Source organism: Ischnura elegans, chromosome X (assembly GCF_921293095.1).
Source record: "Ischnura elegans chromosome X, ioIscEleg1.1, whole genome shotgun sequence".
Taxonomy (NCBI): domain Eukaryota; kingdom Metazoa; phylum Arthropoda; class Insecta; order Odonata; family Coenagrionidae; genus Ischnura; species Ischnura elegans.
The window spans coordinates 93172355-93187091 of NC_060259.1; the positions used below are offsets into that span (position 1 = coordinate 93172355).

At 42.1% G+C, this 14737-nt stretch overlaps 1 protein-coding gene across 4 annotated transcripts in view; it reads right to left on the reverse strand.

Moving 5' to 3' along the window:
* LOC124170535 (myosin light chain kinase, smooth muscle-like) overlaps positions 1-14737 on the reverse strand; it is a 98625-nt gene that overhangs the window by 46406 nt on the left and 37482 nt on the right. For 3 of the 4 annotated variants that reach the window (XM_046549322.1, XM_046549320.1, XM_046549323.1), the window contains exons 2-3: positions 1664-4776; positions 326-499 (exon numbers count right to left, since the gene is read on the reverse strand). In XM_046549322.1, the coding sequence (XP_046405278.1) occupies positions 326-499; positions 1664-4776 (3287 nt within the window). The remainder of the gene's footprint in view (positions 1-325; positions 500-1663; positions 4777-14737) is intronic. The other variant, XM_046549321.1, reaches the window with a different exon arrangement.

The window sequence follows — 14737 nt, forward strand, 5'->3', positions numbered from 1 at the left end:
CAACAATTTTCATTTCCCATTAAAGGTTGAAGGGTTTCGCTGCTGGCCTCCAATTATGGTGACTGCACACTGCACAGCCTACTTGAGAGCCTTTGTATGTAAAATGCTTTCAAGATTGTTCTAAATTTTCCTAAAAAGTTGCGGTGGTGAATTTGCGGAGTGTTTCATCGCCTGTTGGATACAATTGGGTTGTCGGTAGTTTTGGCTCCACTGCAGAGCAAGAGTTGGGTATAGTATTGAGGGGCGTGCATCAAGGGGCGTCGGCTGTGATTGGAATAACGGGTGGCCACAAGAGAATGTCCGTGTCACGAGGCATGTGACTCACCTCAGTCTGGAAGGTGCAGAAGAGGTGGCAGAGGTAGGGGTGCGGTGTGGCAAGGAGCAGCACTTTCCTTTCGATGAGTGTGCACTCGACGTCATCCTCTTCTATCACCGACTGCTTCTTCAGGCACTTGATTGCGTAGTGGCGCTCCGTGTCCTTGAGTACCGCCAAGAACACCTGAAACCAAAGTCACAACGTCAGAACCACTCCACAAGTCAGTGAGGCCCAAATGCCATACCGCGATCTGTTCCTGCACGGCCGTCTAATTTCTTAATGGCCACAAAGAAATAGCAAAACTTGAAAAAATTGTGTTTCAAAACCGTATCGCACCAAAATATCAATGACGAAGCCATTTTCGTCATATTTTGTGAAGGAGGGTTAAAGGAGCTGCATTTTCAATCCAGTAAATAGTCATCTCGCTGCTCATCACCTTACTGATTGGCGTAAAGAATTGTAATCGTTATAATTATATGCATGGACGTTAATATTCTGCGAGAAAAACTTTTTTCTGAGCTATTGTACTGTTGAGGTTTTTTTATATTTTAAAGCAATATAACGACAATAATGCTCAGTATTTTGTAATGAGTATGTTATTATTCGTACTGTGAAATCTATATTTACGTATAAATTCATACTTTTCAAGAGGTTAGTTTCACAAATTAACTCCATCACTTTCTTGGTTCATAGTTCTCACTTTTTGTATCACGGATATCCCAAATAGTGAGTATATTTTTGGTAAGAGGGATGTAATTTGGTTGTAGCTGTCACAGACCAATGTAAATTACTGGAGCACTTTTAAAGAATAATCTTATCATATGCAATAAATACTCAGGACAATCATGCACGTGTATTGAATCCTGAAAGACACAATTCCCTATATATACGAGCAGTGGTCTAACCGACCTATATCACTCGTTCTACCAATATTTAGGGGGGCATCTGAAGAGACCATTTGATCGAACTTCAGAGAATTCAGGGAAGATTTTGTTTTTTTATGTTCATTGCGACATCACCACCTAACGTCTGAAATGGAAAACAGATGGGAACGTTTAAAGAGTGACTCAATACGAGCGATATCAATATTTTTTTCATATTCATCAGGTGACTTTGTTTTGTATAAGTTACTTAGAATGCGGGAAATAGCAAGTAATTTGGGTTGAGCATCTTTAGATATCCCAGTGCTTACTTGCTGGTGTGGTGGTCACAGTTTCACTCTTCAGCGAGCGTCCGCAGATCGAAATGCTTTGACAAGCATTGTCATCGTCTTTCATTGACGTACATGAAAACATCGCGGACGCATACGCTGCAATAATAAAACCTGGAAATGAGTGCTTGACTTACCTTTCCAAAGCTACCCTTTCCTAATACTTTCAAGAAGAGGAAGTCTTGCACACTGTAGTCCCGAAACCTGGGCAGGGAAGTGGCGGGCGTGGCCGAGGTGCCGGGGATCGAGGCCCGCGCGATGGCCTGCCGCGTCATCAGCACCTCGGGGTCGTCCTCATCGCTCTCCGACGACGTCTCCTCCTCCGAAGAGGTCTCCTCCTCTGAGGAAGAGGTCTCCTCTGAGCCCGTGCTGCCCCACCGGGCGCCCTCCCGGCTCCACAATGCGTCCTCCTTTGGAGCAGACGTGCTCCCTTCCTTGCACACACCCTTCGTTGGTCCCAATAATACTGATCCAGCCGCTGCCTCTTGGTTGGCCGGCTTCGCGTCGCTCTGCTTCCTCCGCGCGGGCTGCTTCTTCCCCGCCGCCACCTTCGACTCCTCCTTCCCGGGCTCCTGCCGCTCCTCGGACGCTGATGTGGCTTTTTCTGCTGGCTTCGGTCGCGCGCCATCTTTATTCTTCCCGCTTGCTGCGCAGTTCAGTTTTGGTGCGGCCGATTCGGAAGTAGGACTGACGGGCGGGCTCTTGGCCGATTTCAGCGTGGCTGGAAGAGCGTCGCTTGCACCTTGCAACGCTTTCGAGGAGTCCGGGTCGGACCTCTTCTCCTCTTTTTTGCCGCACGATTTATTTTTCGCCACTTTCCCTTTGCTTTGCGCGGGCGACTTCTTAATCGGGGATTGGGGCACTTCGGTTGATATCACAGGGGTCGGAGGCGTTGTGAAATCCTTGGACGCTGGACTAAATGCCTTTCCTGGAATATGTTTCGGGGAATCAGGCCCACCCTGCTTTTGCTGTGCCTTTGTAGGAACTTTCTTGTCGTCTGCTATATTCTTCAGTTTTATCGGCGGAGGTTTATCTAGCTTCTTTATCGGCGTTTCGCCAGATGGCTCTACCGCTGAGGAATTTACTGCCATGCCTTTACCTGCTGGAGTAGATACAGTGGACGTATTTTCTTTCAAAAACACTTCCGATGAATTCGAGTTAGGATCAACCTTCTGATCCTTCTGTAATGCTTTCCTATCATCTACTATTGTTTTACTAGCTATTTGAGGCGGCTTCTCGATTAGCTCGGGGCGTGTCTCATGAGACGATGAAGCTACCTTCGCATCAACTGCTGTTTCTTTCGTTTGAGAAGAACTGTCCGACGATGCTGTAATACTGATTCCTTCTGTCTTTTTTGTTGATACTAGAGATGATGGCTTTTCTTGTTCTTGTTCTAATGGCTTTTCTGCTCCTACTCTTGACTTAAATGGCAGGCTTTCCTGTTCTTTTGGCTTCATTTTAATCGGTGATGCTGACTCCACGGGTTCAGTTGTTTTTTCCTTCGACGGAGGTATGGGAATGGAAGTCAGTGCATTACTTTTTCCTAACTTATTTTTTGGATGCTCAGCCATTGATTGCTTTTCCTGCGTTTTCTCTGGTATTTTACTATCCAATGTTGGAGTAATTGAAGTTATTCGAACATGCTCCTCATCCTTCTTGGCACGGGATTCGGAAATGGCAACATTTTCTACGGAATTCCTTTCTAAGTCTGTTGATGTTAATTTTTCCTGCGTTTTCTTAGGAGAATCTGGTGGTTGAACCCCCTGCGTTTTCTTAGGAGAATCTGGTGGTTGAATCCCCTGCGTTTTCTTTGGAGAATCTGGTGGTTGAATCCCCTGCGTTCTCTTTGGAGAATCTGGTGGTTGAATCCGTTTTTGAGCCTTATCCGGAGCTTTCTTCTCTGCTTCTGTCGTTACAAGGTTTCCTTTGACGTTAACATCAAGTTTTTTCAAACCATCTGCGGGGGACGCTTTTTCAAGAGATTGGACGCCCAATTCTGAACAGGAGCTGAAGCTGATATTTGCCGGCGATTGCTTCCCTAATATCCGCTTCGGTGAATCTGGTGTGGACGGTTTTGACTGAACCCCTGATGCTTTGTCATCTCCGGAAGTGTTTTTCATCCCCCATTGGAAATGCTTTTCGGGTTTGTTTGCCGCAGCGGCGGGAGCTGATGACTCAGCACTAGAATTCAATCCTCCATCCTTCATTGGGAAATTTACATCTAACTGTGTTGTCTTTCCTGGTGATTTCGTCGCTTTATCCAGCGAAGGCGTCAACACTTGTTCTTTCAATGGCGTTTCATCATCGACCGCTATGTTTTCAAAGTTCAAAGGTGGAGGCTTTTGTATAATTTTATTTTTCTTTTGCTGAGATGCCGGAGATACATTTTCTGAGCTATGCAGATCACCCATGTGAGTGGGAGAAGCTAAAGCCCCTGTTTTAGAGGCGATTGCTTGTGATTTTGTCTTCTTTTCCTCTTTTTCTTGCGATGAAGGGATTTCAGCTACTTTCGATGGGTCCAAATATTCCTTTTTTACTCCTTTTTCTTCCAACCTAGGCGTTTTATTTTGATTTTGAGAACTCTCTGCAATTCTTGCATCTGGAGAAGATTTCAAAGTTAAAGGCTCTTTTTTTGTGAGTTGTGTTACACTTTTTGGTGCTTGTTGAGAAATACTTGACTCTAATGGCTTTGATGGGGATGAAGTTTTGGCAGTATTACTCGGGACATTCTCTGTTCCTTGGGGCTTTCTTAAGGGAATGATTTCATTCGTGATTTTTGTCTTAGGCGAAGGGAGTTCCTCTGTCTCTCGTGTCATGGACGATTCTTTCGGCTTTTTGCTCGCATGTTCGGTGGGTGCCAAGGATTCAGGACCCGGTGAGTTGGGAATCTGTTGTGCTATTACAGGAGTCGGGTATTCGGAATTTTTCTCTAGTTTATCTTTCAGCAGTTTGGGCTGGAGTTTACTTTTCGGGGAAACCGTCGCCTTTACATCAAAATTCTCCATCTTCTTTTCCGCGTGCCTACTTTTCAACTCAATGTCTTTCTTCGTCGATACAATGACTCCCCGGTCTGGAGTCTTTTCCATCGACTCGTTGTCTGGGGGCTTCGACGAGGTCTCCAGGTCGCACCGTGGCGTCGCATGCGGGACAGTTCCCGTCCCCCGGTCACCCTTCGGCTCCGCTGCGGCACCTGCCGCACCCTCGCCCCCTCTCTCGCTTCCCGCATTGGCCGTCCTTTGGGCTGCATCCACTGAAAGCAAACAACACGACCGGATGAGGCCCCATTCACCTGCCAACATTCTCGTATTTTTCCATGACTCAAAGTTTAACATTTTCAGTCCGAAGGTAAAAATTTTAACTTTGCCCTGATCCGAAAATATTTAGTAGCGTGGTCGGCCGTCATCTATTGATGACGTATGTATCTGAGCGGAGTCCTGCGCGTCATCTGTAGATGACGCTCGGTCTCAAGGAGCTAACACACATTTTTTAGTCTCTCCAATGCTTAGGGAGTGATATCATAGTGTGCGAAGACCCTTATGGTGTAAAACTAAATTAAATTAATATTTCTATCTGAATTTGATTCCATGATTTCGGTAAGTCCACCCGGTAGAAATTTGGGATATACATATTAAAAAGTACTTTTCAGTCTATCATTTATTTTCCATAAACTGACATTGAATAGTGTAATATTCAATTCTTGTGGGAAAGTTGAGGTGATGGATTTCGAAATGCGCAGAGGAAGTGGTTTGTCAATAACCTCTAGTGAGAGCAAGTCTGAGTGAAGCTGAGTTCAATTATTATTAGCCTGATATTTGAGGCATGCTCCATAGATTCGACATTTAAGGGTCCATTAAGATATTTGGAGATCGAAACTGGTGGTGACCCTTTCTAATCCAGATTTACTATGCTGAATGGATCTCTGTCTGCGGCTTTCACTCATTCAGTGTTCCAACCCCATTGGTTCCTGTAGAGGAGGGCAAATCTCTCCGTAGCCAAAGTAATGGGCGTGTGAATTTCACAGACTCAGGGGAAGGGAGACTCGTTCCCTGGGACACCTCCCGCTGCGAGAGAGGCGTTGGGTGTTTCCAAAGGTTCCACCCATCATTCTCGCTCGGCACGCTTCGATCAGTGAACCATATACCCTCCAGGCCGCCACCTTTGGCAGTTTCCCCTTGGAAATTGACGTTTATGGCATTCCCAGAATTTTATGTGAACAAAAATGTTTCCATTTTTCCAGAGACTTATTATTTGCATTTTAAGGCAATCATAAATACGGAACATAATAGGCCAAGCCATGCTACCCCAAGGTGTTGAATTTTTCTTATCGAAGATGCAACTAGTATCTCATAATGTATTTCCAATGATAAGATATAATGAATGGAATACTAATACTCAATACTGTGTAAGCTGTGATAACTTAAAATTATTTATCTATAGTTATTAATGTCACATGTATGGGTTATTAACAGACTTTCACGAATCAAGTGCTGGAATGCGCGAATGAATGAGAGGTTGACAAGTGAGCACAGCGGCTCTTTGATGAGAGAACCGAAATGTTGTTAGCGCTGTTCTTTTGGTGAATGATTATAATGATCAGGTTGGATGCTGCGCAATGATATATTTGGAACGATTTCCGCACGCCCATCTCAAAAACTTTATTTAAACGGCTCCGCGATGGGGAGGGCTGAATATCCACTATGTAAGGTAGATTGAAATTAGAGTAGGTAAATTATAGAAATTAACCTTTTTTTCTCTTGATTTGCAGGAAAAATGCCGAAGTTTCAGTTCATTTCCAAAATTATTCGTTGCATATTTCCGCTAAATAGATATGTGTGGAAGTGCGAACAGAAGCAGGCACTTGAGGTTGATTATTTCGAAGACAATATATAAGACTAATTAAAAATCCGATTCAATATCAACTGATACCGACTATCCAATGAAGTGCCACCTTTATGGGGTGATTTAACTTAAATTAAAATATAAAGAGAAATGTATGTTATATTTCTTTCTTGATTGCAATAAAATTTCAAGATTTCTCAAGAGAGAATGATGAATGGTGAATCACGCAGCCCAACATATTTGGAAATCATAAAACTCCTGCCATACCTTCATAAGATATGTAGGAGTTCTTATTAATCCAGAAGTCTGGCTATTAACCCTTTCTAATCCAGAGCTGCCTCTGGGCGAAATTTAATTTCAATATTCCTCATTTTTAAAATGCGAGCATTTTCCACTCAATTATAATTATTGTGGCAGCTACATATTTCGCCACCACACTTTGTAGCACAAAAGAACACGTAGATTAAATATTTACTGAATAGAGCTGATTATGTATACATGTTTGATGTAACTTAAAAGTAGGATTGGCTCATAATGGGTGAATACGTGGATTTGCGCTCTAAAAGGAAAATAGTCTAATAATTCCTCCGAAATTTAACGGATTCTATCTAATTAATTTCTCCAATAGCATACGTAAGATACATTCTCCATATTTATGGATTCATTAAAAGAATTTTATGTGATGAATTGCTAATGATCTGCAATGCAAAGTACTGTATTTATCATTTTCAAGGATTAAAAATACATTTAAGTTCCATCGACTAAGTCTTCCAATAATGATTGATGTATCGATAGAAATACTCTTGCTTTCACGCAAAAAATCGCATAAAAATCAAATTAGTCAATAACGATGCATTAGCAAATTCGGCCATTGACATGTTTTTTCTGTGGACGTTGTCCAACAGATGCAGATCAACATGTAGCAAAAATACTAATTAAAATTCATTTAGAATTAATTAAATATTTCTTTATATTTATGCCAATGCATGTGATTAATTGAGAAATTTATATAATTTCTTTATTCCTCGTGTGCTATTCTTAGAACGGTTCGTGTAAATTGAAAGATCCATTCACAGCTCTGCACAGCACGGACAATACTGAACCAGACGGCTACATTTTACGACTCTTTTCTGGTGAGTGGTCCCCACGCCTTCCAACGTGCTGGATAACCAGCCCATCAAATACGCCCTCGCCCTCTGCCCACCAAGGAGGACAAAACGGGCCGTTGGATCGAGCCGCACGCTCGTGGCGCTGGCTGACTTGAGTCGCAACCCTGCTTGTCTCGCAACGGCGCAAGTTGCACCGAGGTTCGAAGACGATTAGCGATTTGTGTGCTGTCGTTCGCGAGATTTGTTCCCTGCGACCTCCATTGTTTCTTTGGCTTTCCTGGGGGCAACTTTTTAATCGGCTCTAACCTTTAGGGAGAGCAAGTCTGGGTGAAGCCGAGTACAATTATTATTAGCCTCATATTTGAGGCATGCTCAATAGATTCGACTTTTAAGGGTCCATTAAGATATTTGGAGATCAAAATTGGTGGTAACATATTTAGTTTCAAATAAACATTCTAAGATAGTGATGTATTTGAAATTTAAATGATACGATAGGTTGTACAGTGATTCGATATGATAAAGCTAATTGAGTCGTCTCCCACAGGAGTTTTATTTACACGAGATTTTTATTTAAAACTTCAAAAATTAGTCTATTAAATATTCAAAATAAAACGTAACTTAAATTTACCTTTATCTGAATGAAGTAAAGTAGAAATGCAGGCATTGACATTAAAAGTTATTATTTGCTTTCTATGATGGTACAACCCACATTTTAATGCATTTTTTTAGCACCGCAGCTAGTCTGCGTGCATTAAACTAAATCCATGGCAGCCGTTGCAATAAGTATATAAAGATATAATGCCGCCGTAGAATTAATTCCCTGGCTGCCAGTTGATGTCATGTTAAGAAGACACGCTTGAGGGAGCACTTGTTTTGAGGCACATATTTAATTTTCTGAACTTACCTGCTGCGAAATTAGGTCATACGATTCTTTAACTGAGACTAAATACTACACTCATAGAATCTGAGAAGTTTTCTTGATTTACTTGAGTTCAGCGAAAATAGTGTCTATAATTCGCTGATGGAGTATTCTCGAAATCCTTGAGCTTGCTTACTGCTTCAACATGAATGCCCGCTTCCAGAGATAAAGATAGAGCTCACCCCGCAATAGCAATATGCTCAATGTACTCGAGAACATCCACTATGGTACGCAGGCGACGCTTGCACGCCTGAGCAAATGGTCTGACTGGTGTATGAGGCCCTAGAGGCACGTCTGGATATTCAAGGGCCCGGAGGAGCATGAGCAGAAAGAATTATGGGCAAACTCCTCCTGACTAGGTCCAGATGCGCATGATTGACTCGATGGGCAGAACCCACATGGTGTTCCCCTCTTGCGAATCATAACTCATTTCCATATTGTGAAGACATCAGATGAAAAGTGCGCCACGAGGTAGCTGCGCAGTAACCCGAGGTCCACGTTGAAATCCCATCTTTAGCATTGCTGTGGAAGATGGTGGCACGGCGAATGAAATACTTTCGCATAGATTTATTGAAGCAATGATACTTCTTCCTTATGAACTCATAATTTAAAGGCAATAAAATCTCCAATATAAGTAAAAAACGCGAAAAAAAAGGTGTCATCTTAGTGAGCCAGTCATAACTGTATCTCGTGATCGCGGATTTTGCCCTTTCAACCGTGGCCGCATGTAAAGAAGGCGACATTTCTTCTTTTCTACGTTTGTCCGCAGTGAAGAACCCATTGCTTTCAGCTGGAAGGGTTCCAAGTCTTCTCCAAAGCAGGTATTCAGTAAAGCCGCATAGTAATCAAGCATCAAGACAGATGCTGAGGCACTCATGAAGTTTTAGTATAAAGTGTCGAAGGCATGAGTAGCCAGACGAGCAGTCAAGCTCCTCCGGACCTGAGAAGAATTCTAGAATGCCTCGTTCAGGATTAGATTTCCTGACCAGTACCAAACGGGGATTTGGACGAATACCTTCGCCGCCGGTGAATAGCCTGAAGCATTTCAAACGAGTCCTTACATGCGTGCTAATGCTCCTACCTCGATACTCAATCCTGGCACTCAACTAACTTCCCACTCTATGCCATCCAAACTGGAATCCATGGCGAAGCAATGTGTGAAAGGATTTTGAGATGACGCGGGCACCTATTGATGCACATCACTTGCGCTAAACGCTCAAAATGCGAGGATATAACTCGGTGGCATTTAAAACTTGCTAGGGAGTCTCAAAATCAAATCATTTTTTAGGTAAGCTCAGAAAATGAGATTATTTCTTCAAAGCAATAAGCCGTACAGTAATGAGTATGCATAGTTACGAGTGCCAGCTGAGTACTCGAATACTTGTACCCGAAGTACTGCGTTTGGCACAATCTCCACGTCTCACCCTATGTAAACAGAAGCACGACCGAGCGAACTTGGTGACGTCACCCACCCCCTTCCAAATGAGAATAGCTCCATCCCGCCCCCTCTCTTCATTTCGCAATCTCGAGACGAGTGGCCGCTATGGTTGCGGACGCATCACTTTCATGGCGAGGTTGCGATTGACTGGTCCCGCCATCGCTCGATCCACAATCGCTCGATCCGCTATCACTCGATCCGCAAACGGTGGCCTCTGAGCGGCTCACGCGTGTAAGGAGGCGACCCAGTTGAGAGGAGAGCTGGCACGCGACCACGCCACGCTCCCCGACGCGGGCTAAATGCGTAGGCACGGCATTGTCTCTCTGCGAGCGAAACCAAGTTAGACTTCAGGTGTAAAAATGATACACGGAGCTATATTTAAAGCGGAGGGAGTTCAAAGAAGATGGGGACCTCTAGTTGAGAGCCTAAAAAGTTGGTGTTTTCGAAACATCAACACTCTTAAGCAGAGCCACTTAGAAAGCCGTTGTATTCCGCGGTGGCTTTGGGAAGAGTAATATCCATGCGATGTTATTTCGAATCTTATCGAGCCTTGAGCCATCCGTTGGTGCGTGCTATTAAAATAAAATTAGAGCAATTTATTTTCAATCGATATTTCTAATTGCTTCCTAAACATGTTTCACAAATATGCAAAGGCTTTTCAATAACATCCTCGGCCAAACTAAATTCTATAGTTTGAGACAATGGCATATCTTTAAGCAGGGAAAAAGGTCAATTCATGGCTTTGTAAACTAATTTTCAGTGAGGGCACCCAGTAGCCCTTGAAGTTTCTTACAATCAAATATCTACGAATAATAATATATCCGTTGGAGCAAAACTGCATACCTAGGCCATGTCCATGTGCATAATTTATCGAACTAATTTAGCATGCACTTAAAGTTTTATCTATTTTTTCTTTCCCGTTTACTCTAAATCCCAACACTTTGAGAGATATGAAGGAAACATACAAAGCTCGTCTTCAAGAGCCATATTTCATTGCAAAAGGTCACCTCTATCCTACATTTCTGTCGTATCCATGGAATGAAGATACTTTTTGTGCTTAATAGGTTCGATTGTTGAGTGATAGAATGAACTCCACTCTCATTAAGTTTGTTCAAATGTCAGTGATTACATTTAAAATTATGGGATTTATTTCGTAGCGTTAAGTGCTAGGAGGATATTCTTGGTGTTTCTTTTATTGTTAAGGGCCTATTTTCAATTCCTTCCACCGTAAAAAGAGCAAAGCAAGGCTGCAAATGCAAACATACTCTTGAAGTAGTCTGCAAATGTTACAATTCTTGGCGTATGAGTAAAACATGTTTTATATATCCTTGCTGGGAACATATACATGATGTCGAAAATTAATGGAAGAAAATCATATAACGCACATGTACCCGCTAGTTATTTGTAATTTATGTCATTCATTCTTCATACAAATTAGGAACATGTTCTCAACCTGATGGCTATGATTATGGCGTGCATTAGTCAATTTTAAATTTGTTATTCCTTTTTTAAACTCAGCCAAATGCGTTTATGAATATTTTCGGATTCTTTAGAGGGCACTAAGTAAAAAGAATTTGTAAAAATAATTGTTTTTCTCGCGTGTTTTGCCCGACTGTATTGGATGTTCCCGAGCCTATTCTTATATACGAAGGAATGTTGGGCCATTCAATTCCTCGTGGAGCTATTTCGGTCAAGGATCGGCTTCAGAGCACGGCGAAAGAAATCTACTCCGGGAGAAATGAAAAACATCCATCTACATTGATCAGCGATGCTTCCTCATTCATTGATGAGCCTTTATCAATAAGAATAAAAAAATTCACCCTGCTCACAATCAAAGGGTGCTGTATGTAATGCATCAGGCAAGAAAATTTGGAATCTAATTCGTTATGGATATTCACTCACTTAATAAGGTGAGATAGAGTTATCCTATTGATCATAAAGCTGTTTCGAACTTAACCGAGTGAAAAATATCAAATATGTAAGTCTAAACAGTTTTTTTACTTGAGTGTCCCAAATAAAGGTGGATTTTCTCATCCAAAGTCCCGCAGATGTAAAATTTCTTTATTTGGCTCTGAGAGAATTTTTATGCGTACTTACTTTCATCCTCTTTTCTATGGAGGCCCTCAAGACTAATTTATTTAAGGCAGCTGTTTAGTGAAAGTTTGAATACTCACACGATATCCATCCACCTAAAATTGGCAGCTCAAATCACTTCGAAGATAATGAAAATAAAGTGAACAAAATATTGGGAGAAAACGTTGTAAGGAGATAAAGAAATAATAGCGAAACCTTTAGATTACATATTTACAGTGTGTTTCATCTTCGATTCTTCAAAATTAACCGTTGATGACTTGTGCTATCGTAATAAACTCCCAAATGGAACGTCCTGTTAAGTTTCGGCACTCCTACGGTACTCATGAATATTACGTATTAATTATTTGTAGAGACGCGTGGTAACGCATAGGATGAATTGCTTGGCTACTCGTCAAAGGATATCCAACTCACATCAGAGTAAAGCCTTTGAACGTCCCCAAAAGAAAATCCTTGAATTTCAAGATTTCCCCGGGAAAAGAACGCCCCCTGCCTCTAATGTGCTATATGAGCTCCATACTTGATTATCATAAGCAGCCTACGAGTCATGGAATAATAATGAATGAGCGGGTTACTTGTATATCATGCTTTTTAAAAAGGGACTGCTGATGTGGGTGTAGGTGCGTGCAGGGCTGAAATTCAGTAGGTATACACAAGCTTTTAATTTTTGACAGTGTCTTGTTTTAGTGCTTGCGTATGCGTCTTAAATTCCCTTGCTAATTTGAATACATGATACGTAAGCTTGAAAATCCCAGTCCTGTCCATAGCTGGCACTCACTTTTTGAGACATAATTTTATTTTCGAAAAGCATTCACGTGTCCCACGTCCAGGACATGATACAACGTAATGCTTTCCTTCAAATGATTGGCGCCTCATCACATTTTTTCGATATCGTGTCGACCACTTCAACGTCTGTGTAATATTCCCATGCATGCCACGAATGGTGTTGAATTCACAAAAGCAGCGTCAATACTTCGCAACGCGCTCCGACTTGATTTTGAAAAACATGTTTGAGGGGAACAGAGCCCGAAATGCTATTGGCAGCCTTGACGATTCAATTCATGCGAGAATGCGGATATTATGAACGGGCAAGTTCTAATATGGGAATACATTGAAAGCTGGCTCAGCTAATCCGAGGATCGAACATCCAAAAGAATCGACAAATGCACCCGAAACCGGAATTTATCCTGAGAATCCTGAAAGCTCAACGTCAACTGCCAGCGATAGTTCTGGGTTTTCATGTGACTCCAAACGCCATCTATTGCTAAAGGATGTGGACTATTGGCGCTAACGTCCTTTTTTTAGACCAACACCACGCCAATGATTCATGCTGTGTTGTCAAATTTTGCTTTACTATCTCGCCTTGGTTATCGCTCGCCAATACCGAGATCACGCAACACCTGCAGCAATGAATACGAGCTTACCACGCGCGTTCAATTCACGTCTAATTTTTGCCCATTTCATTATTTTACTCTACTAATAGCGCTGAAGAAAGGCATGGACACTTGGTTGACTACATCTCGCCTGTTTTATTAGGTACAAAATGAAGAAATCAAAATGAGGACGGTATTTCAAGGGAGGAAGTAATTGAAAGGAGGAAATATTTCATCCCCTGACCCCAGTTTACAGTCCGGCCGGCGAGAGTTGTCCGATGACAGTTGCAAGCGTCTAGTTCGGGGTAGGACCAAGGTTGCCAGGTAAGAAAGGGAACGCCCACGTCACATGTAAACAAAAGGCTTCCCTGAAGAAAGGAGCCAGAATATACGACGAGCGTGAAGGACCCAAAGGAATAATCCTTTGTTTTGGTGATTCGAGGAAAGAGCTTGTTTTGGTGGCTCAGGCTCGTTTCAGTGCTCATGAGGTCGGACTTTCGGGCGTTCCTCCGCGTTTTGTTGTCCATAGTTGACGACAGTTTCTCCAGCCATCCTGCTGGCGTCTTCAGGTCAGAAGTAGCGATGCATAAATTTGGCCGTCTTTTCTGTTGCATACGCATTCTTCATATGCAAGTGACAACGTTGTATGACTAGGCGAGGGTGTGAGGTGCGTTTGGGGGACAGCGATTGGCTGCAAACCATGGTGGTGAAGGGTTCCCTCCTTTTGAACTGTTATCGGACAACTCTCGCCGGCTGGACTGTAATAATATGGTGACCGATTCAGTGTCATTACAAACGAAAATCTAAATATGTTATTATTATTACAATACTGTTACAAGTCGACCATTTGGTCCGGAGGTAACATAGAAACAATTAAATTAAAAAACATATAAACAAGCAATATCATATAAACTTTAATCCAAACAAAGTGAAAGATACCAAATGAAAAGTCCCTTACAATTGAAACTTATTTAAATCTCTCATACAGAACTTGAGATTTCGCGGGAAGGGTTCCAAAACTACCTTCGGAAGACCGTTCCAATCCCCAACAGGGGAAGTGCAGGAAAGAATATTTCACCGAATGGGATAGCTGTTTTGGAGGGCCTATTTTGTGTTTGTGATCTATTCTTGACAAATAGTGCGGGTCTTTAAATCTATATTTAATATCTATCCATGCAGTATGACCAACATAAGATTAAAAAAGCCCTTTCAACCGCGCTTTTTTCCCCTTAATTCAAGGCATTCCCATCGCAGTACTTTTATCATCTCTATCACACTGGCCTTCTTTATGAAATTCCCAGTCACGAATTTGGTGGCTAAACGTTGAAATTTCTATAGTTGTTTTATATCTTGTACTTCATAAGGATCCCATAATACACTCCATACTTCAAATTACAATTACTAATCAATTACTACTTAATGCTCCATATTCCAAAATAGGC